This window comes from Paramisgurnus dabryanus, chromosome 1, assembly GCF_030506205.2.
Source record: "Paramisgurnus dabryanus chromosome 1, PD_genome_1.1, whole genome shotgun sequence".
Classification (NCBI taxonomy): domain Eukaryota; kingdom Metazoa; phylum Chordata; class Actinopteri; order Cypriniformes; family Cobitidae; genus Paramisgurnus; species Paramisgurnus dabryanus.
The window spans coordinates 19944526-19966307 of NC_133337.1; the positions used below are offsets into that span (position 1 = coordinate 19944526).

Here is a 21782-nt window from a genome sequence, read left to right on the forward strand (position 1 = left end):
CAGGTCTTGTATGTTTGTCTGTGCCATTCACCTGCTGCCTGCTTTATTTCCGCCTCTGTGGTGCCAAATTTGTAATGAATATCAGAGCCCGCTAGCAGTGTGCATTATGACTCAAGTAATCCAAAAACATGGTGAATTTCACCACTTTAATAAGCCAGTTTGCGGGTCATAAATTAAAGAGGGGTTGTGGAGTACGTGCAACAGAAAGAAACTCGACACGAGTGCACAAATGCTCTCACCTATAAAAGCTCAATAATAATTCTCGCTTTAGGGAATCAGACGACAGGGGTCAACCGAAAGGTTAATCCCACCAAGTGTCCTATTGTTACAAATGTGTCCGGTCTCCTGTAATCCTCTATTTCCTGCTGCCCCGGTTCACCTGGAAAGCAAAGCTTTGATCAATATCAAGGGATAAATTCAGTAAGCCTGAAATCCGTGTCACCATCGCTGCCGATCACAAAGTGTTTTCTCACGCATTGAGCCATTGCTTTGCTGTGGGTAGATTAATAATGGAATAATCTATTGTTGATTGGGTTATTTACTTGCATTACGGTATGTTGATTTGCAGCTCGCCAGGATCCCGAGAGAGCCGGAATCTGTCGTGTCGTTCGGGGAATGATATTTGCACTTGAGAGCAGAGGTTCAGCATTTCAATGAGCATCACGCCTCACAGGCAGATCTCAAATGCACAGCGAATACAAAAACATTTTGAGTTTGTAAAGAGAAGCGTTTTTCTTTGCCTGATGTCTTTTTAAATAAAAGAATGGAGCTGTCTGAATGCTTGTCACTGTTAAATCTTTATCAGTATGCTTGATGATTCAGTGCTCTCTAATGATCTCAAGTATTGTTGCGTGGGAACAAACAGGGATGGGTGACTGTAGCCCATAAAGTGTATGCTACTCAATATCTTAAGTAGGCATTGATGATAAAGAGAAAGGCTGGGTTTTCAGATTGAGAGATGCAGAAGTTTTGGCTAAGACAAGGGCTTTTGTCTTGCTGAAAAACAGCTTTCATTTTAGTGGTATTTGCTATGGCGGGCATCACTTTTACTTTTTTCTCTACCTACATTAAAAGTATTATTCTTTAGTGTTGTTGTGTTGCTGAAGGTCTTTATATGTTAAAAGGTTGTATCATGTATTTCAGCTGATGTATTATTTAGTCTTTATAAAAAAAATTATCAATCATAAAAACTGAATTCGCTTTAGGAATATTTAAAACTGGATAAAAAAAAAAATAACTTTTTATGAAAACATATTTCTTCTATGATGATGATAAATGAAATGGCACAGCATTATGAGAGCATATGTGGGGATTTTTGTATGTTGTGTGCAGTGGGTTAGCTACAGTTTTAATAGATCAAAATTGTTGTTATAAATCTTGATTTGTAGATTTTCTGACGCACTCTCAGCAGGATCCTGTTGGTGTATGTGTCTCCCTCTGGTCCTTCTTCAGCCTCAGTACATGATTATACAGAAACTCTGACGCACAATACCGCAGGATTTCTTAAAAAAATATATAATGAGGACCTTTAACATTTACCGTGTGCTCCAAAACCCTGAGACCACATCACAGATATGGCATTTAAAAATGAAGACTAAGTAATTCGAAAAAATTTAAGCAGAGCACCATGAGCCTTTAATAAGATTTATACTATTGTGGGTAACTAAGCAAACCTGTGATATTGAGCATGTTAATAATGCATAAAAGGTCAGAACACAACACCTTTTTACCCATTGGGCTTAAAACAAATGTTTGTAATGCTCAAGATAAATCAAGATAAAGGTGCTCAGTTCTGTATAATATAATGAGGGTTGAGGTTAATAAGGTTTGTGTTGCTGTAATAAGATGCTCATCTCAGGGAAACCTGACCGCATTACCTTTCCTCTCTCCCATCACCTCATGAGGTTACAGTGAACCCTGTGTGAATACAGCAGGATGCTACATGTATTATTTATACCATTGACACCTGAACAAACTCTTCAGGGTGTGTGAAGATAGGAGTTCGGATCTTCTGCCAGCTACAGTATAGAAGGGTGGGCTGGCAGATATCCTGGGTGGGCAATATATAATATATAACTGTCCACCCAGGATGTTTGGGTGGGCTCAGCACCAGGCTAGAACCGGACCTGATCTTCTGTGTTTGCCTGCAGAAACTCAGCTATTTGATTTCCATTCACTCTTACAACTTTACTGTAGTCACTATGAATTTACCTGAATATGTTTGTATGTTTTTAATATTTTGTTGATTCTTGGTCAAATTCCCTAAACAAAGTCATTTGTTGGTTGAACAGAAGTGTGTACACCAGTGCTTTTTAGCTCCAGTCCAGATGGGTTTTTTACCAATCCCAATTTAACCTACTTTTAGTAACTTTTTTAAAGTAATTGCAAACACTTTGACTTGCTTGGGTGTTCGGTTAGTATTAAAGCTAAACTCATCAGGACACTGACTCTCCAGAACGTATTCCTCTTGTCATTTCATATTGGTTTATTTCAGCGATTTTAGAAAATTCATAATGGCTTATTGTGTCCAATTAAAGTTTCATCATATCCCATTTCACAGGAAGTGCCGGGACTCCGGTGATCTTCAATCAGAACGGGGATGCACCTGGACGATACGACATATTTCAGTATCAGATAACCAACAAATCAACGGCTGAGTATAAAGTGATCGGCCAATGGACCAACAAACTTCATCTCAATGTGAGTGAGGAGAATAACTCTCTGAGCATGAATTTATGACATTTTTCTTCATTTTCTTATGGAATCATGATTAAAGAAGGTTTTAAATTATACATGTACATAAAACAATGTTACCATCCCTTTTAATACTGAATATAAAAAGATGAAATTAACCCTTTAACTGGCACAAATCCCTTTTGAGTGGGGGGTGAAACGTCTCGGTTACGGATGTAACCCTCGTTCCCTGAAGGAGGGAATGGAGACGTCACGTCGTGACCGACGAATTGGGAACTCGCTTAGAGAGACCAATCTGCTTCGAATACTACTAAAACGCCAATGAACTTGGCATTGAGATATTTGCATAATGCTGGCGCCGCCCCGCCAGGTGCCTATATAAGCAGCAGGTGCAAATATGGAAATTAGCTTCTTTTTCGCTGAGAAAGCCGGAAAGTGTGACTGGCCGTAACAGCAGGTGGCAGCACCTGTGGCGACGGGACGTGACGTCTCCGTTCCCTCCTTCAGGGAACGAGGGTTACATCCGTAACCGAGACGTTCCCTTTCAGTCGGTCACTACGACGTCACGTCGTGACCGACGAATTGGGAATCCCTACCAAAACGCCACTAGGGGCTGACCTCTTCCAGTGTCTGCGTAAAGCCCTCCGGTTCCACTTAAGGAGGAGGAGATAGGTTTTAAGGCAGAAGGCCGGGCACTAGATGTTCCTTAACCCCACAGAAGTGCCAGCGACTGGGAAGCGCCCTACCTGAGCGGGATAGGAACGCTGCGGAAGCCACCGCCCCTCTTAAGGGCTAATGGTGGGCGAAAGTCAACCGTAGTTGAGGAATAAAGACAGCCGTGGCTGTGTAAGCAAAGCAGTGCTCTGCTGAGGGAAACGTGGGCTAGTAGGATTAACCCCACGGAAAATACTCACAAAGGAACCCGGTGGGACACAATGTGGAGCCCGAGCCAGACACGTAGGTTTGCGAGGATACAGCTAGTGAAAGGCTGACAGCCAATGCTCCGCAACAAAGGCTGCCAGGCAGCGGAGGAAGAACAATTCAAACCATTACGCATTTTTGTTCTGAAGGCCTTCCATACTGAAACTCAATTAGGAGCCTCAGTCGGAGGCTGCAAGCCGACTTGCGAGTCTGCTCTCCATGCCCTCCCTGGTGAGGAAAGAACACGAGAGGATACAGGCTCGATACGAACACTGTAAATCTAATGAACGTATTAGGTGTCGCCCAACCAGCAGCTCTACAGATGTCTGTTAGCGAGGAACCACGAGCTAAAGCCCAAGATGAGGCAACACTCCGTGTGGAGTGCGCTCTCAAATTAAAGGGGCAAGGAATACCCTGAAGATTATAAGCCAGGGCGATAGTATCAACTATCCAATGAGACATCCTCTGCTTAGTGACAGCTTTCCCTTTCTGCTGGCCACCATAACAAACAAAGAGCTGGTCTGAGGTCCTGAGGCTTTGCGTGCGAACCACGTAGAGTCGCAGTGCGCGTACGGGGCACAACAAAGCCATGGTTGGGTCTGCGTCCTCCGGGGGCAGCGCTTGCAAGCTCACCACCTTATCTCTGAAGGGAGTGGTGGGAACTTTGGGCATGTAGCCTGGTCTGGGTCTCAGTGAGACAGCAGGACCAAACTAAAAGCACGAATCGTCAACAGAGAATGCATGTAAATCCCCTACTCTCTTCATGGAGGCCAATCTCGTAGACTGCAAAGGCTCAAAAGGGAGACCTGAAGGCTTCAGCACCATGGACAGGTCTCAGGAGGAAAGAGGGAGGGCGCGAGGGGTTTAGCCTGCGAGCGCCTCTTAAAACGTAATAATTAAATCATGCTGGCCAACTGATCTGCCGTTGATAAGTGAGTGATGAGCAGAAATAGCGGCGATATCAACTTTAATGGCGGAGGGACAGCCTACCATCTAACCTATGTTAAAGACATAAAAGCACAATGTTAATGGGCATTCTCTGGGGTCCTCGCGTTGCGAAGAGCACCAGGTGACGAAAAAGGTTTCATTAAGCGCGTAAGCCCGTCTGTGGACGGTGCTCGAACCATGTCGATGGTGTTAGATACCGTTTGCGATAAATCACCGAAACCTTGCGCGCGCTCAACGACCATACATGGAGATCCGCCAGGGAGGGCTGTCGCGAGGAGCATTAACTATGAAAAACCAATTCCCAGTCGTCCAGTACGAACGATTAATAAAAAGGCTCTCCTCGTCCTGCCTGACTTTGCACAGTGTCTGTGCGATTAAGCTCACTGGAAGGAATGCGTATTTGCGCATCCCCCGAGGCCAGCTGTGTGCCAATGCGTCCACGCCGAGGCTGCCCTCGGTTAGTGAATAAAATAGGCGACAGTGGGTATCGTCCGGCGACGCAAACAGGTCTGTCTGCGCACGACCGAACTTCTTCCAAATTAGCTGGACCGTCTGGGGGTGGAGTCGCCATTCGCCGGGGCGCGCAGCTCGAGAAAGCGCGTCCGCTGCTGTATTGAGCGAGCCCGGAATGTGAATGGCACGAAGGGACCTCAGATGCTTCTGACTCCAAAGGAGGAGATGACGAGCGAGATGCGACAGGTGACGAGAGCGCAAAACCGCCTTAACGGTAAATAACGCAACAGTCGCAGTGTTGTCGGTGTTGGCTAATACATCCTTCCCTCGCATCTCCATAGCGGAGCGTACAAGTCCCAGATATACAGCGCACCGCTCGCGGCAGTTGGGGTGCTATGCACACCCCTGAGACTGCAAGCCCGTCATACGTGGCGATCATCCCGTGCTAAGGGCATATATGCTACAGAATGCCAGTAGACCCTTCAGGGCGCATTGTCCATCGGAAATGCCGGGTCTACCCCGGGGAAAGTTGAAATGACACGCAGGTGTAATGTTTACATGGTGTATGCCGGTGCGCCACGCTCTCCTCGAGACTCGATCGTAAGCCAACGCTGAAGCGGTCTCATATGAAGCAGCTCGGGCGGTGTCACAGCCGCAGCATGCTGTCATATGTCCAGGAGCTTCTGAAATAGTTTCAGAGGGACCGCGTACTTCCCTCGAATTAAACCGAGGCAAGTCAGAACTGACTGGTTGCGCGCTCTTGTAAAACACGCCATTTAGTCGATCGAGTCTATTTCCATACTGAGAAAAAGGATCCTCTGCACGGGGCAAAGTACTCTTTCCCAGTCGACCTGAAGACATAAACGAGCGAGATGCCGAAGCATTAACTCTCTGTGTCCGCGCACGTCTGCCAAGAACGGGCTATTATAAGTCGACGTACATAAAAGCAGAATGCGAACAACGCTCTCTCTCTGATATTTTAAAGCCGTGACTAGCACATGGAGACACGGAGAGAGAGAGAACTCGAATGATGTACTTAGTATTAATATGCCCACCCCATGACGCAGAGCGAAAAACCGTCTAAATCGAGGGGAGATGGACACATAAAGTACACGTCTTACAGGTCTAAGGCTGCAAACGATCTGAATATTGAAATACGAGCCTCGGCGTTATCATCCAAAAAGGACACCTTTGTAGAGCCGGCGTAAATCAAATCGATCGTAACCCGCCGCGTATTTTGGGTACTATGAGATAAGGCTGGAAAACCCTATCATCATCATAATCTCGGTGAGAGGGACCGGCTCGATACATCCTTCGCCAACAGGACATCGACTCTTGCACGCAGTACATGGGCATCGGACGCTTTCACCACAGTGAAACGAAAGCCCGAGAATTTGGTGGTGTGCCGGATTTCGTGACCGAGGCGGATCGTGCGTAAAACCCAACGAACGGGCAGGGAACTGAAGCCAAGCACCCAGGCACCGTACGAGGAGAATTAACGACACTACCGAAGTACCCGCGGTGGGGCAGCGAAGCGAGACAGGTGGGACTGCCGGTGCGTCTGCTGTGACAGCATAAACATCTACAGTATGTGTGTGTGACACTGACCTGAGCCCGCTGAGGGTGACGGTCGTCTGGTCTCCTCAGCGGAGAGCACAGACTCCGAGGAGGGTGCTGGTGGTCCCGTCTCCTCAGCGGAGGGCTGGGACTCCTCAGGACACCCGCTGGCGATAGAGGAGAGGGAGGAAGAGCATGTAAATGCCCGCTCACATCTCTCTCGATCCTCTGAAGACCTGGAGAAGGAATGGGAATGCACTCTTTTTGTGGTCTTGTGGGTGCCGGCTGAGAAGCCGGCGGAACAGAAACAAAACGAAACCAAAGATTCTCCACCCGGCCCTCTACCGGTGGAGGGAGCGATGCCATCACCGTCTCCCGTAGAGTGATCCCATCCGAATCCAGGTCGCCCGTCTCAGGGCCGCTTCGATTTCCGTTTACCACGGGAAGCGGGTGGGGCGGGCGGGGCGGGCTGCCGACGGCTGTTCCCCCTCCGTGGCCTGGAAGATGTTCTAGTGGGGAGGGTGGAGGCAGCCGCCGCAGGGCGCCCTCGGCGAGGAGCAGACGGGCCCGCCGGCGCTGGAGGGCGAGATGCAGGTCGCTTGCGCCGGGGCATGATCTGAGCGATCGCCTCCGTCTGCTTCTGGGCGGCGGAGAACTGCTGGGCAAAAGACTCCACCGACTCACCGAAGAGGCCAGCCTGGGACACTGGAGCGTCTAAGAACTTGTTCTTCTCCGCGTCCGACATGTCTGCCAGACATAGTCATAAGTGGCGTTCCTGGACCACCATCGTGGACATGGCACGACCAATCGCCTGCGCTGTCACCTTCGTCGCGCGAAGAGCCAGATCAGTGGCAGCCCGGAGCTCCGAAAGGACAGGCGAGTCGTGTCCTCCCTCGTGCAGATCCCTCAAGGCCTTCGCTTGGTGAACCTGCAGCAACGCCATTGCGTGCAGGGCTGAAGCCGCCTCTCCACATGCCTGGTGGGCAGCGCCCGTTAAACCGGAGGACTGTCTGCAGGCACGAGAGGGGAGGGTTGGGCGGTCCTTCCAAGAGGGAGCGTTAGCCGGACACAGTTGCATCGCGACCGCGCGCTCCACAGGAGGGATGCTCGTATAACCCTTAGCGGCTCCGCTGGTGAGGGAGGTGAGGGGGGAGGGCTGAAACGGCCGTAATCTCGTAGAAAACGGCGACTTCCAGGTTCTAGTCAGCTCCTCGTGCACCTCGGGGAAGAAAGGCACCGGTGGAGAGGGTTGTGAAACCCGGGCAGCTCCAAGAACCAATCATCCAGGCGGGATGGCTCGGGCTGAGGTGGGGGCACCCACTCTAACCCTACGGTCTCCGCCGCTCGAGCGAGCACGGCCACCATCTCTGGATCGAACTCCGGCGTCCCAACCCGACCAGAGGGAGGAAGGGCGTCGGGGTCCACGTCAGGGGGAGGAGGCCCACCCTCGGATGCTGCGGCGTCGGTGGACCCGGAGGGAGGCACAATGGATTCTAGAGACATCTTAGAACACGACGCTGAAGTCTCCATAGGCACATCAACCGGCTGTGGATGAGGAGGCTGAGAGCATGAGGACGAATCCCCCGACCGGCTCAGCACAGTGATGCGGAGGTCGTCCTTTGAGAGCTTTACGGCTGCACCGTGGCGGCGTTCAGCACTCGCATGACGAGGGTTGCGCTTTTCCCGGAGGAAAGACAACCGTCTCCGCAAATCCACAAGGGACATGTTCTTGCAGTGAGAACACTTACCCCCAGCGAACGCTGCCTCTGCGTGCTCGATGCCCAAACACGAAAGACAACGCCCGTGACCGTCCTTCGGACCCATGTATTTGCCGCACCCAAGATCGCACGGACGAAAAGCCATCCTGAAAAGGACGCTGATGTCCGGATATACGAGAGAGTGGCTGCCTTTAACAAGGCACAAAGCTCTCTCGTATCACTCTTTTAGGGAAATTCACTCAGATGCTTAGTTGATGAGCGCACAGGAAGGCAACGCACACACTAAACTCAAAACAATAAACAGATGTAGAGCCGTGGAATAAGCGAAGCGTCCGCTGTGATACTGCTAGTCCAACCAACTTCAGCAATCAAATCCCAACAGAGTAAAGTAGCTTCTCAGTAGCAGATACTGCAGGCTTTCGAAGCGAATAAAAGCTAATTTCCATATTTGCACCTGCTGCTTATGTAGGCACCTGGCGGGGCGGCGCCAGCATTATGCAAATATCTCAATGCCAAGTTCATTGGCGTTTTAGTAGTATTCGAAGCAGATTGGTCTCTCTAAGCGAGTTCCCAATTCGTCGGTCACGACGTGACGTCGTAGTGACCGACTGAAAGGGAACTGTGATTTACATACTATTAACTCTGACATTTGTTCTAGAAGCCTAACCTTGGTCTTGTTTTAAAGAAGACAATCTAAGGTTTTTTACAGAAGTGTCTGGAGGTGAAAATATTGAATAAAAAAAGTTATAGCAGTTTACATTTATTTGAATAAATAAAAACAATGCGATAACATATTAATTTTATAAAATATAAAATTATAAAAATGTACATGTTTACAAAAGTAATAATGTAAACATAAAGCCATAAGACTCAAGTAGTTGTGATTCACATTTCAAGTTAATATCACAAAACAAATTACATTTTTGTCACACTTTTAGTGGTTTTACCAACAACGGCCACTAGGTGTCATCTGTTTGCTGCATGCTCTTGTTACAAATTAATAAATTACTGTTGCTGCATTATTATTAATGCAAAAATATAATAAAATATGAAAAATAATTATTTCCAATGATACATAGTTTTTTCAACATTTTTGAAAGCTTTATAATAGGATATAGTGTTATGAATAAATAATAATTAATATGCATTCCTATGCGGGTAGTCCATGTAACAAAAAAAAACCTGTCATTGCAGTATTTCTATCAACAGATGACATTGAAATATGAAAACTACATTCTGAGAGCTTTCAGTGATATATAGTTTGTCATGATTTTTTTAGGTTTAGAGTAGGGTTTTAGTGTTATAAATATTTAAAAACAAATTTGGCCTACCTGTGGGCCTGTGACCTTTTAGAAATTGACTCTCACTGCCTCATAATTCTCCCAAAATGGTGAAGAAATATGAAAACTACACCCTTAGAGCTTTCCAACGATATATAGTTTGTCAAGATGGTTTAGGTCTAGAACAGGGTATTAGTTCTATACATATGTAAAAACAAATTGGGTCCACCTGTGGACTCATGGCATTTAAAAAAATGGTTCTCACTATGTCATTCCATTACCAAAATGGTGATGATAAATGTAAAATACACTCTTAGCTTTCAAACGATAAGCGTAGGCTTCCCGCTAGCAGGACAGTGACATTTTGCAGGATATGAATGTTTTGAGGCACACTCTTTTCATAAATGAATCAGTTACTCTCCCTACATAATTTATTTCATAAAACATCCCTGCCTCTTATACCTATACATAGTTTGTCATGATAGATAAAAATTTACATGCAAAATATTGAAGTAAAGTCAGGTGTCCTGCTCAAGGGATGGTGCCAGTTAAGGAAAATCAAAACATGAATGGAGATATATCTGGAATCTAGGCTGTGAAAATAATGGATAATATATGCTAATAATGCTGGGTTATTTTTAAACCAAAAAGGAACAAACCCAACCTATTGGGTTACAAATTAATCCATGCTCGGTTATTTGCCATGCTCGGATGTTTTAACACATTCTTGGATCTGGGTAAATTTAACTTAATAGCTCTGTTTGTCCCTTTTTGACCCAACACTGGGTTAAAAATAACCCAGCATTAGAGTGTTTGAAAGTTAAAAAGTTAATTTGAGTTTTTATGTTACTTTCAAGCATAAGCACAACTCTTTGAAATTCAGGCAAATGTTAAGTTTGATAATGCACATGACATGAATACACAAAGGCCTTCATTAGTCAGTGTGATGGGAGACACGCTTGTAATGTTTCATGCCTGGCTGCAAAACAAAATTATTAGAGCCAGAAATGAGCAGCGTTTTCATGGCCAGGAGCTCTCACAGCAGTGGTGAGACAGACGCTAGTGCAATCTTGTCTCTGATGCGCCATGAAACATCACGACTCCTCTGTGTTTTGGAAACGGGAGGAACTGTGATCTGCTGTAAATCAGGCTTCTTTAGTCAGGTATCAGACCCTCCCATAGGCGCTTAAATGGATAAACACTCAAGGCATTACGTACATTGGAGGAGATGATGAGTAAAATATACAATATATGCAACTCATAGAAGAGAGACTTGTGCTTTAAAGACCACATTAGCCAGGAAATATTTTCACAGATTATCTTCGGAAAATCTATACAAAGGCAACGCATGCATATACACTGACAGTAACTGTTTTAAGTGTTTGCAGTGTGTCTCATCTAGGGACATAAAGTATTATATGTAAGGGCCTAAGTTTATAATTCACTGAAACTACTAAAGAATAGCCAAAGAAAATAACTTCTCTTCTTTCAAATGCAAAGATTAAAGGGGACATTTCACAAGACTTTTTTAAGATGTCAAATAAATCTTTGGTGTCCCCAGAGTATGTATGTGAAGTTTTAGCTTAAAATACCATATAGATAATTTATTATAACATGTTAAAATTGCCACTTTGTAGGTGTGAGCAAAAATGTGTGTGTCCTTTAAAATGCAAATGAGCTGATCTCTGCACCAAATGGCAGTGCCGTGGTTGGACGGTGCAGATTCAGAGGCGGTATTATCCCCTTCTGACGTCACAAGGGGAGCCACATTTCAATTACCTATTTTTTCACATGCTTGCAGAAAATGGTTTACCAAAACTAAGTTACTGGGTTGATCTTTTCACATTTTCTAGGTTGATAGAAGAACTATGGGGACCCAATTATAGCACTTAAACATGAAAAACTCAGATATTCGTGATATGTCCCCTTAAAGGGTTTGAAAAATTCACTGTATGGTTCTACGTAGTTATTTATTGGCACATCTATGATATTTAGATCTATGCACGTGGTACGTTCAATATAAATGAGCTACCATTATGACAAACCACAAAATAAACATGGTTACGCTTTAAAGGGAACACGATTAAACCAAAATAACTGTAGTAAAACCACACCATGGTTTATTCTTGTTGTTGATTTTTTTGTCCACTTTTTCATCTAATCTTTTAAAAGTTTAGTCTCAGTCTTAGCAAACAGCAGTTAAATAGTGAATGAGTGCTAATTCCGAATTTAAATGTTAAATCACTGTCTACTTTCCATTAGAGTTTCTTCAGAATGAATTAAAACTGAATTAAAGCCCTTCAGTGTGAATTGCCACTGTGGCTTGTTTTATGCAGAATGGAGAGATTTAAATAAAGAATTTGGCTCTTCTATTCTTCCTAAAAACCCTTTTATATCCTTTTATGTGATAAGTCAAATTAAACTACTGTTCATTTGCAAATTCTGTCTTCTTTTCTTTTAATACGTTCTTTCTTTTTTCTCTCCCCTAATTAAACCCAATCTGTTTTTGCCAGGCGTAATTTGTCACAAGCATGAATAATTCATTCATGGCTTCTCTTTTCAACAGCGAAAAAGTTGTCCTCATTTGTCTACTGGATTGGTCTAGCAAAATCACGTGAAATTTAATTTCCTAATGCAAGTTTGTGAACTTGAGTCTATGCAGTCACTCCTTAAAACTCGAACATGTCATGTAATTTATTTAATCTCAAGTGCCCCTAGCGTGAGTTTGTCCCAAATTATATCTGTCATCAAAGTTATGCCTGGGAGCCAAGCTGAAGCTCTGCTCAAAAGAGCAATGTTGGCCGCTTATTTTCCACCGCATCTGAAGCTTTTTTCTGGAGCTATGGGGAAATTAAATGCAAACAGTATGACTGCTCAGTTTCAGCTGGGCATTCAGTCTCGCTTTTGACAATGCTCGTTTTCGTTCTCCTCCACAGGTGGAAGCCATGCGCTGGCAGAAAGGTGAAAACACGTTTCCAGTCTCCGTGTGTAGCGTTCCTTGCCGAATGGGTGAAAGGAAGAAGATAGTGAAGGGCGTTCCCTGCTGCTGGCACTGTGAGCGATGTGAAGGATACCACTTCCAGGCCAGCGAGTTCAGCTGCGAGCTGTGTCCATACGAGCAGCGCCCCGACCGCAATCGTACCGGCTGCGTCCCGATTCCCATCATCAAACTGGAGTGGCACTCGGCTTGGGCGGCCGTGCCCATGTTCATCGCCGTCCTGGGCATCTTGGCCACTAGTTTTGTGGTGGTCACCTTCGTACGCTACAACGACACACCCATCGTGCGCGCTTCTGGCCGAGAGATGAGCTACGTGCTGCTGACGGGCATTTTTTTGTGTTACGCCATCACCTTCTTGATGATCTCCACCCCGAGTTTGGCTGTTTGCTCGTTTCGCCGTGTGTTCCTTGGTTTGGGCATGTGCTTCAGCTATGCCGCCTTGCTGACCAAGACCAATCGCATCCATCGAATCTTCGAGCAGGGCAAGAAGTCCGTGGCTGCCCCGCGCTTCATAAGCCCCGCCTCTCAGCTGGTCATTACCTTCAGTCTGATCTCGGTGCAGCTGCTCGGCGTGTTTATGTGGTTTGCCGTGGACCCGCCTCACACGGTGGTGGACTACGGCGAGCAACGCACATCTGACCCGGTGAAGGCCCGCGGGGTTCTCAAGTGTGACATCTCGGATCTGTCGCTCATCTGTTCGCTGGGCTACAGCATCCTTTTGATGGTCACATGCACTGTTTATGCCATCAAGACCAGGGGTGTGCCGGAGACTTTCAATGAGGCTAAGCCGATTGGATTTACTATGTACACTACCTGCATCATCTGGTTGGCATTTATACCAATCTTCTTTGGAACGGCACAGTCGGCAGAGAGGGTGAGTTGAAGCTGTGCAAACACTACTAAACATACAGGGATTGTTAACATGTGGTTATGGTAAATAATTGCACCTCATTGTGAATAATTGTGCTGTTCAAGGCCTGGAATGGTGGCCTGTTCTCCTCTTGTTTCTTCTAGGGTCAGGAGCAACCTCCTTAAGAGCTTAAAAGTGACAGGAACTGTCAACATAATAATGGCACTGCATGATTCTTTAGCTTCAAACCATGTTATTTTTAGTTAGGATCGATGAAGGTGGCATTTTGGGCAATGTCCTGTGGTCCTATAGGTTAGGAAATATTATGCTTCTGCTTCTGGTTTGTGCATGTGATCTATGGGAAACAGACTATAGCTTTGAGCTACAGATAATAACATCACCTGCTGTTTAACCCATCATCTGACCTGGTAGGTGTTAGCCTTCAGAATATTTCACATGTTAAATAAGAAAGCTAAAGGAGCGAGGGTGAGCTTGGTTAACATACTGATGGATGTTAGCTGCACTTTAGGAAACAGGCAGATGGGTCAGAGGTGCTCAAGTAGGTGGAGATATCGATCTGAAATCCAGGAGCCTCATAAGAGTATCTCAAGGTTGAGTGAGAAAGACGGTTTGCTTCCATTTATTGGAGGTTGCCTGAAAACTCTTACATTTATGCTTTATTGGCAGATGCTTTTACCCACAGCAACTTGCAGTACATTTAAGGTATAAAGTTTTTATAAGTATTTGTATTTCCCTACCTTATCTCACGGCAAGTCGTGTTATAGTCAAGACATTTTTGATTAATTTATTTGTACTATTGACACGATTTTCTGATGTTTTTCGTGCCACTGGAGCATGAATGTTTTTTTTTTTTTGTGGCACACAGCACGAATTTCTCTAGACAGTTTTTTGTGTGTACAGCACGACTTTCTTTATCGTGTCATTTTATATTTTTTTCTTATTATTTTTTTCTTATTATTGTCGCTTGGGGTTTGCATTAGGATGTAATTTTTTTCATTGGTTTCTACATGTTTTTCGTCTGCTTTTAAAACTTTTCTTGCCTGGAGTTGGGGTTAGAGTTGGGGTTTGAGTTAGGATTAGAGCCCGACCGATATGCATTTTTTTGGGCCGATGCCGATACAGATATTACAGAGTAAAAAAAGACCGATAACGATATATCGGCCGATATTCATTATGTGCATATTATAGTACAGTAAACATATACTACAGTATATTATACTACTACAGTACTGTACATAGAATACACTATATACATTAACAGAATATACTATATATGAATACTTTTTGCAATGATCACTCTATGATCACACCACAAATGTGGTGATCAAACACTTAAAATGACGTGACAAAGATATGTAATATAGGCAGGTGTGTTTTACAAGTTAACAATAAACTTTATTATCCAAAATGATTCTGATATAAGTGCACAAAACAGTAAATTTGACTTATTATAAATAACTTTAAAACACAAACAAAACAAAATACATATAACTTAAACCATTGTCAGTTTTAACGAGAATAATGTTATATAGGGCTTATTTTAAAAAATGGAAACTTATAAAGTCATTGTTTATTAGCTTTAGAGTAAGTTATGGACTTCACAAATTAATTAAAAACTTACCGTTAAGACGACAATGCTTGAATTACTGACAACATACTGATGTAGGCTAATGTTTAATGTACTGCACAACTTTTTTTATAACACGAACCCACAGTGTTCTGACGGGACTTTAAACTTTCATAAAACTAAAGCGTCTGCTCTCCGCCTCTTTTATTTAAGAAAGGGTGTAAAGTTGCGCGAGCTTATTTAATCAATTGCTTTGAAATGAGCATGTAACAGCACAAGCAGCTGTACTCCCACAGACTGCGCGTCAGTTTAAGCGCGTCCTTTCTCCGCCTCGCGTCATTTCTTCCGCTTGCGTTTGAAACAACTCGCAAGTGGACAAAAAAGACTGATTAAAACCACCAAATGTAAACAGGAATGTGTCTCTCTCGTCCACTTATAATCCAATCGACCAAAGCGTGCCTTAATACCAGGTGTAAAATGTTTTGAAGAAACCGCGTGACTGCCGCGGCCGCCATCTGAACTGAGAGACTGACTAAAGTGAAGGGGGTGGGGGATTGGCTGATGTCACTACAGTGAGTGACCTGAGTCGCCATTAGCAACCAATAGGGCGCACTCTGCTGGACAAACAAGTACTTACATCTTTCAAAAGCATTTAATGTGTTCTGTAAGGAACGTTCATATCGGCTTCATATCTGCGGCTAATACGCCGATACAGATATATCTGCGACATGCTCATATCGGCCGATAAAATCGGCAAAACGATAAATCGGTCGGGCTCTAGTTAGGATGTCGCAGAAAGTGATTCTTACCCCAACCCCAAAAGACAATGATAAAAATAGGAAAAAACAATGAGAAAACAAAATATAAAATGACATGAAAGACAGTGGAAAAACATGTCAATAACACAAATACATTAATCAAATATTAAGTGACTATAACACGAATATCCGTTTAATTGGGTTGGTATTTCCTGGGAACCTATGTGCTGTTAAAGCAGTGCTATACCAGTTAAGCTACAGAAACTTAAAAATAAAAAAACATGTTGTTTTTGGGCCTAAGACTGTAGGAAGCCAAGATCTTCCGTAGCTTTCTGAATGCTAAAACTATCTGACTTCATTGCTCAGCCGTTTCAGATGAAAACTCATTACCACATTGCTCTTTGGTCACATTAGGTTTTCGTGACAGATCCACTGTAGCCAAGAGGGACAGTTATGGATATACCAATTATTTCCTAAACTAACAAGCTTATTTGTATTCTCATTTAATGATGGAATTGTAGGATGGATGAAGTTCTATTAACACAACACCCCAAACCATCTCATTACTTTATAGGATAAAGCAACAACATCAATCATTTGATATGTGAAAAATGGCATCTTATTGAGAAAATTAACAATAGACTTTATCAAAAATAACAAAACATATTTACTGACCCATCGTATGACTACACTGGCTGAAGCGAAATGATCTGATAATTGTTTTGTAATGAAAACTGACTGGGCCAGAATTAATATTATTACAGAATGTCAATGTTGTATTGGCTGCAACAGTACGTTTGTGAAATGAACCAGTGCAGAAAAGCAGATAAAACCCCACCGCCTGTAAAATATGCCTCCATTACCCAGAATGTGCTTTGGCTAACGCTCCGAAAATCAATTCATGTGGTTTTTCATTGTGCCGACTATTACCTCTCCATTTTCCTTTAACATTAAGATATCAAAGCTGATATGCTTTCTCTCCTTCCACATTTCGAAATGATATCAGCCCAGAAGACCAATACATGCACTTTGACATTTCCAATCCAGAGAGCTCTTCAGAATCACGACCAGTCAATACAGCCCTGCGCGAATGGTGGAAATCTCTAGAAATCAATGGCGTCCAGAGATGACTTGTTAAGAAAATGGACAATAAATTTATCATTATCAAGCTTACTTTGCAGAGATGAAATTGAAACATTGTGACGCTTATCGGCTCCAATTTACATGATTGAATATTCACAGAGATTGATGTTTTTCCTCTTAGCGAGCTGTTTTTTGTAATTGTAAATGATGAGTCTTTGAGCTCTGTTCTGCACATAGCGTAAAAATGCACATTTCAAGCAGATCAGTGGGTGAAATACATTTACATGCACAGTTATAGTACAACATTATGTAAAATGTAGCAAGTTCTTACTAGTAATGATACTGATGTTATGGTAATCCTCATGTGGGTGTAAACATATTCTAACTGAGGCGTGAAATATCCCTCTGTTTTTCTCTTATGAGGAATATATTGATTTTCCAAAAAGCTGAACGAGTCCATCAAAGCCACCGTAACTGAACTGAATCTTTTTGACATTTGGATGATTTCGTTTCACTTTAGTTTTAAAGTCCTTGAAGGCCAGCTTTGTTCTTAGTTAGTTACGCCACCTTTGTTAAAGGATTACTCCACTTTCATGAAAACAAGTACTGAGAATTTATCACCCCCATGTCATCCAAGATGTTTATGTCTTTCTTTGTTTAGTCGAATAGAAATTAAGTTTTCTTGAGGAAAACATTCCAGGATTTTTTCTCCATATAGTGGACTTTAGTTGGCGGCAAAAGTTTACAGTTTCAATGCAGTTTAAAATTGCAGTTTCAATTCAACAAGAAAGAATAAAAATAAGTACTTTTTAACCACATACATATGATGTATGCAAAACTACAGCTTCAGTTTTTAATGGTGTGGAGAAAGACGTTATTGGATGTGGAATTAAACTAATCAATAGTTTCTTCTTCTTTTCTTTAACCCTTTCCAGCATCTGCGGCTATGTTCATGGCGAGAACCAATTAATTCATACACAAGTTTTATTCAGACAAGTTGATCCATACACAGGTTGGGGGAGAGACAATTTGGCATCTCCAATGTGCCTACTGTAACTTGCATGTTTTTGGCCTGTGGAGTACCCGGAGTAAACCCAAGCTGACACAGGGAGAACATGCAAACTCCACACAGAAAGGCCACCGGCCCTAGCCAGGGCTTGAACCGGGGACCTTCTTGCTGTGAAGCAACAGTGCTACCCACTGAGCCACTGTGATGCCCCTAATTAATAGTTTAAAAGGGTCTGCAAGTGTGCATTTTTATGTGATTACGTAATATGTAAGGTCACACTGGCGCATCACATGGCTAGTGCAAAACAAGAATTTGTGGTTTAAAAGTGCATATGCTTTGTTTATTTTGTAACCTCTGGGTTACAGACAAGTCTGACTATCTAACCAGTAGCCGACGATGCTTGGACAAAACTTTCTAGAAACTTTATTTATAGGCTTCTTGATGTCATGACGCCACTTTTACTGGGTTTTGCACCTTTCTGTGATGATTAAGTTTGGTTGGGTTAGGTCAGTGGTTTTCAAACTGGGGGCCGGGGCCCCCAGGGGGGCCGCGAGACGGTGCAAGGGGGGCCCCAGTTTTATGACATTTTATAAAATACATTCATTTATCATGAATTTTGTGTAATTAAACCTAAAAAATAATAAGCCAACTAACCAACAGCACTATAGGTATAATTTTATATGTTTTGTTTAATTAAAATATTACATTTTAAAACTGTTTTTGTCATAAATTTTATTTCGGGGGGCCGTGAAAAAATGCACTGTACACAAGGGGGGCCGCACACTGAAAAAGTTTGGGAACCACTGGGTTAGGTTATAGTCAACATCATGTACACTGACATGTCAGTTCTTTTTGGTGCACAGCATGCATCGCATTATGAAACGTTTCTTTTTAAATTCTTGGAGTAAAAACATATAGCAAAGTTGAGGCCACGCGTGATCTGCCTCCGATAGCTCACACAACGCACATGCCTGTGAATATATATATATATATATATATATATATATATATATATATATATATTATTAATTATTTCCATTTGAGAGTAGCGCAGTAATTCCACCGAATGTAGCGAAGTAAAATTACATTTTTTTCCCCTAGAAATGTACTTGAGTAAGAGTAAAAGTACCCATCCTTAAATTTACTCTAAAAGTACTAGTTACCCCCAAAAAATGTAAATGTAACGAAGTAAATATAGTTCGTTACTACCCACCTCTGATACGTACACTATAAGTACCTCTCATTAACTTGCACTGACCTGCAAGTACTACACACTTAGCATTTATATAGCATTTGTAAGTACAGTAGTGTTTCTCATTAGTTCGGGATACATACACTATATGTGCCGATCATTAACTTACACTGACATATGTACTACACACTTACCATTTACATCCAATTTTAAGTACAGTAGTGTTTGTTATTAGTTATCATGTACACTATAAGTACCTGTCATTAACCCACACTTACCTGTAAGTACTAAATACTTATATTTTACTTTCGTTTGTAAGTACATTAGTGTTTCTTGTTAGTTACAGTATACTTACACTATTAGTATGTATCTGGTATTGCCCAGTACTTATCTAGAGTTACATAATAGATACTTAAAATTAAGAAAACACACATTTGTCTGTAAGTACAATGTTTACCATATATGTACAAGGTAAGTACACGTACTGTAAAATATAGTGCTACCAAATTAATTATAAAACAGATATTATTTGACATTTTTGTGTTTTTTATGTTAAATTGTTAGTATGGTCATGCACTTTTAATATTATGAACTACACATTAAATTTACATTAATTTGTATGTAATTTAGGAAAACTGAAAAAATATTGTATAAATAATAAAGTATTTTCCTGTATAAAAACATAGATTTTCTGTATTTTGTCATTAGTGACATAATACTTAAAATAACAGTGGAGCTGTTAATTGACAGATAATGTTTCTATTTTTACAGAGTTTTAATTATAATTTTAGATAGGTAGATGCTCTATTTGTAATTTCTACAAGTTACACAGAAACCAAATTATGTTTCACACGCCCACAGCTTACAGTTCAGTGCATAATTAAAAAAAGGAAAAAATAGCATTTCTACAATAACGTCACAAACTCTGATTTAGCAACCTAACTGCTGTAGGAAGTAACTGTTTACCAGCCGAGTTGTTTTAGTTATGCTGCGGTGTCTTTTTCCTGACTGCATCAATGTAAACAATCCATAAAATGGATGTATACAGTCTTTAAGGATGCCACCAGCTCTCTGCTCACAGCGCTCTGTGTAGAAGTCCTGTAGCTGTGCCAATGAGACGCCAATACTTTTCTCCGCTGTTCTCACAATATTGCTGAGATTGTGTCTCTCCTCCACTGTAAAGCTGCCGAACCAGGACGAGATTCAATAGGTCAACAGGCTCTCAACTGTCCCTCTGTAAAAAAGGATCATGGCTGTTATGGGAAGTTTCACTTTCTTCAACCTACAAGGAAAGTGAAGGCCTTGTCGGGCCTTCTTGATGACAGCTAATTTATTGTCTCTTGTAGTCAGCTTGTCGGTCTGGTGGATCCCCACAAACTTGGTGCTTTGGACCTTCTCCACCTCAGTGCTGTTTATAGTTAGAGGGAGATGGTGATGTTGGCTATCTCCTTTGTCTTGTTGGTATTGAGGGACAAGTTATCATTTGTGCACCAGGCTGTTAGTTTCTCCACCTGTTCCCTGTAATCCGACTCATCATTATCGGTAACAAGGCTGACAATAATGTTATCATCTGTGAACTTGATGAGATGGTTGCTGTTAAAGGGACACTTACTGTATGGTATTACGCAGTGCCTGAAAATAGTCCCCTGCTATTGAAAGTAGTTACCAAGGGGACTATTTTCGGGCGGGGTGTAATATCATTGGGCCTGCTGCATCCATGTGACAGCAGCAAAGTCCTTGATTATTACGCCAGAATAAGAATATAGTTCCTAGTCATATCTGCCTAGAAATCTTTTGTCTTCGTACACAATGTAACTACTGTACAGAGAGTAAGTTTTAAATAGAAAAATATCGAAACTCTTTGGTTATTTTTTGAGCGTGATGCTAATGGTCCAATCAGATTCAATGGATTGTGCTTAGCTATGCTAAAAGTGGTAGCACCAGACCCAGAGATCAGCTGAATGGATTCCAAAACGGTAAAAAACAAATGTTTAACTCTAGGGGAGCTGGAAAATGAGCATATTTTCAAACAAAGTGGGTGCCCCTTTAAAAATTGGCAGTACAGTCATATGTTAACAACGAGAACAATAAAGGACTCAAAACACACCCTTGTGGAATACCTGTGCTCACAGTTACTGTTTTAGATGTTAAACGGTTAACTCTGACAGTCTGTTGGCTCTCTGTCTCGGTTCTGGATCATGGCTGTGTGACTGATGCTTGTGGCGGCCCCTGCCGACACTGGCTTTTCAGTGCAACAGTTATTAATTATAATTTTAAATAATGATAATCCACTGTAAATTTAGAGTAATTGGTTGTATAAATGGGGTCTCTTTTTAACACTGTGTAGATGTGCTTTTGCTTTAAATGATTAGACTTGCGGTTTGTAGAAGATGAAACAAGTTAATCTCACTGGTTTGAATTAAAATAGAGATCCATAACTACAATATAATTGGCTTTATTCACACTGTGCACGAAATCAATTTGATGTTGACTGTAGCAACCAGATATTGACTGCACCGAACTAATATATTTAATTTTATCACTTACAAAACGACAGCATGAACAGTGTTAGTGCAGTATAGTCGATATCTGCATATCCGGTTGCTATAGTAATGATGTAAGAATGAGAGGAGGGCTCATATAAATGAGATCTGTCCTCTCTAAAATCCATATTCTCTGCATGTGGAGAGGAAGGTGTATTACCTCAGATTAGATAAGCATTAGTTACATTTG

At 42.5% G+C, this 21782-nt stretch overlaps 1 protein-coding gene across 1 annotated transcript in view; it reads left to right on the forward strand.

Annotated features, from left to right (window-relative positions):
* grm8a (glutamate receptor, metabotropic 8a) overlaps positions 1-21782 on the forward strand; it is a 221222-nt gene that overhangs the window by 186592 nt on the left and 12848 nt on the right. Inside the window, exons 8-9 of the mRNA XM_073813888.1 lie at positions 2561-2700; positions 12508-13443. Of these exons, the coding sequence (XP_073669989.1) occupies positions 2561-2700; positions 12508-13443 (1076 nt within the window). The remainder of the gene's footprint in view (positions 1-2560; positions 2701-12507; positions 13444-21782) is intronic.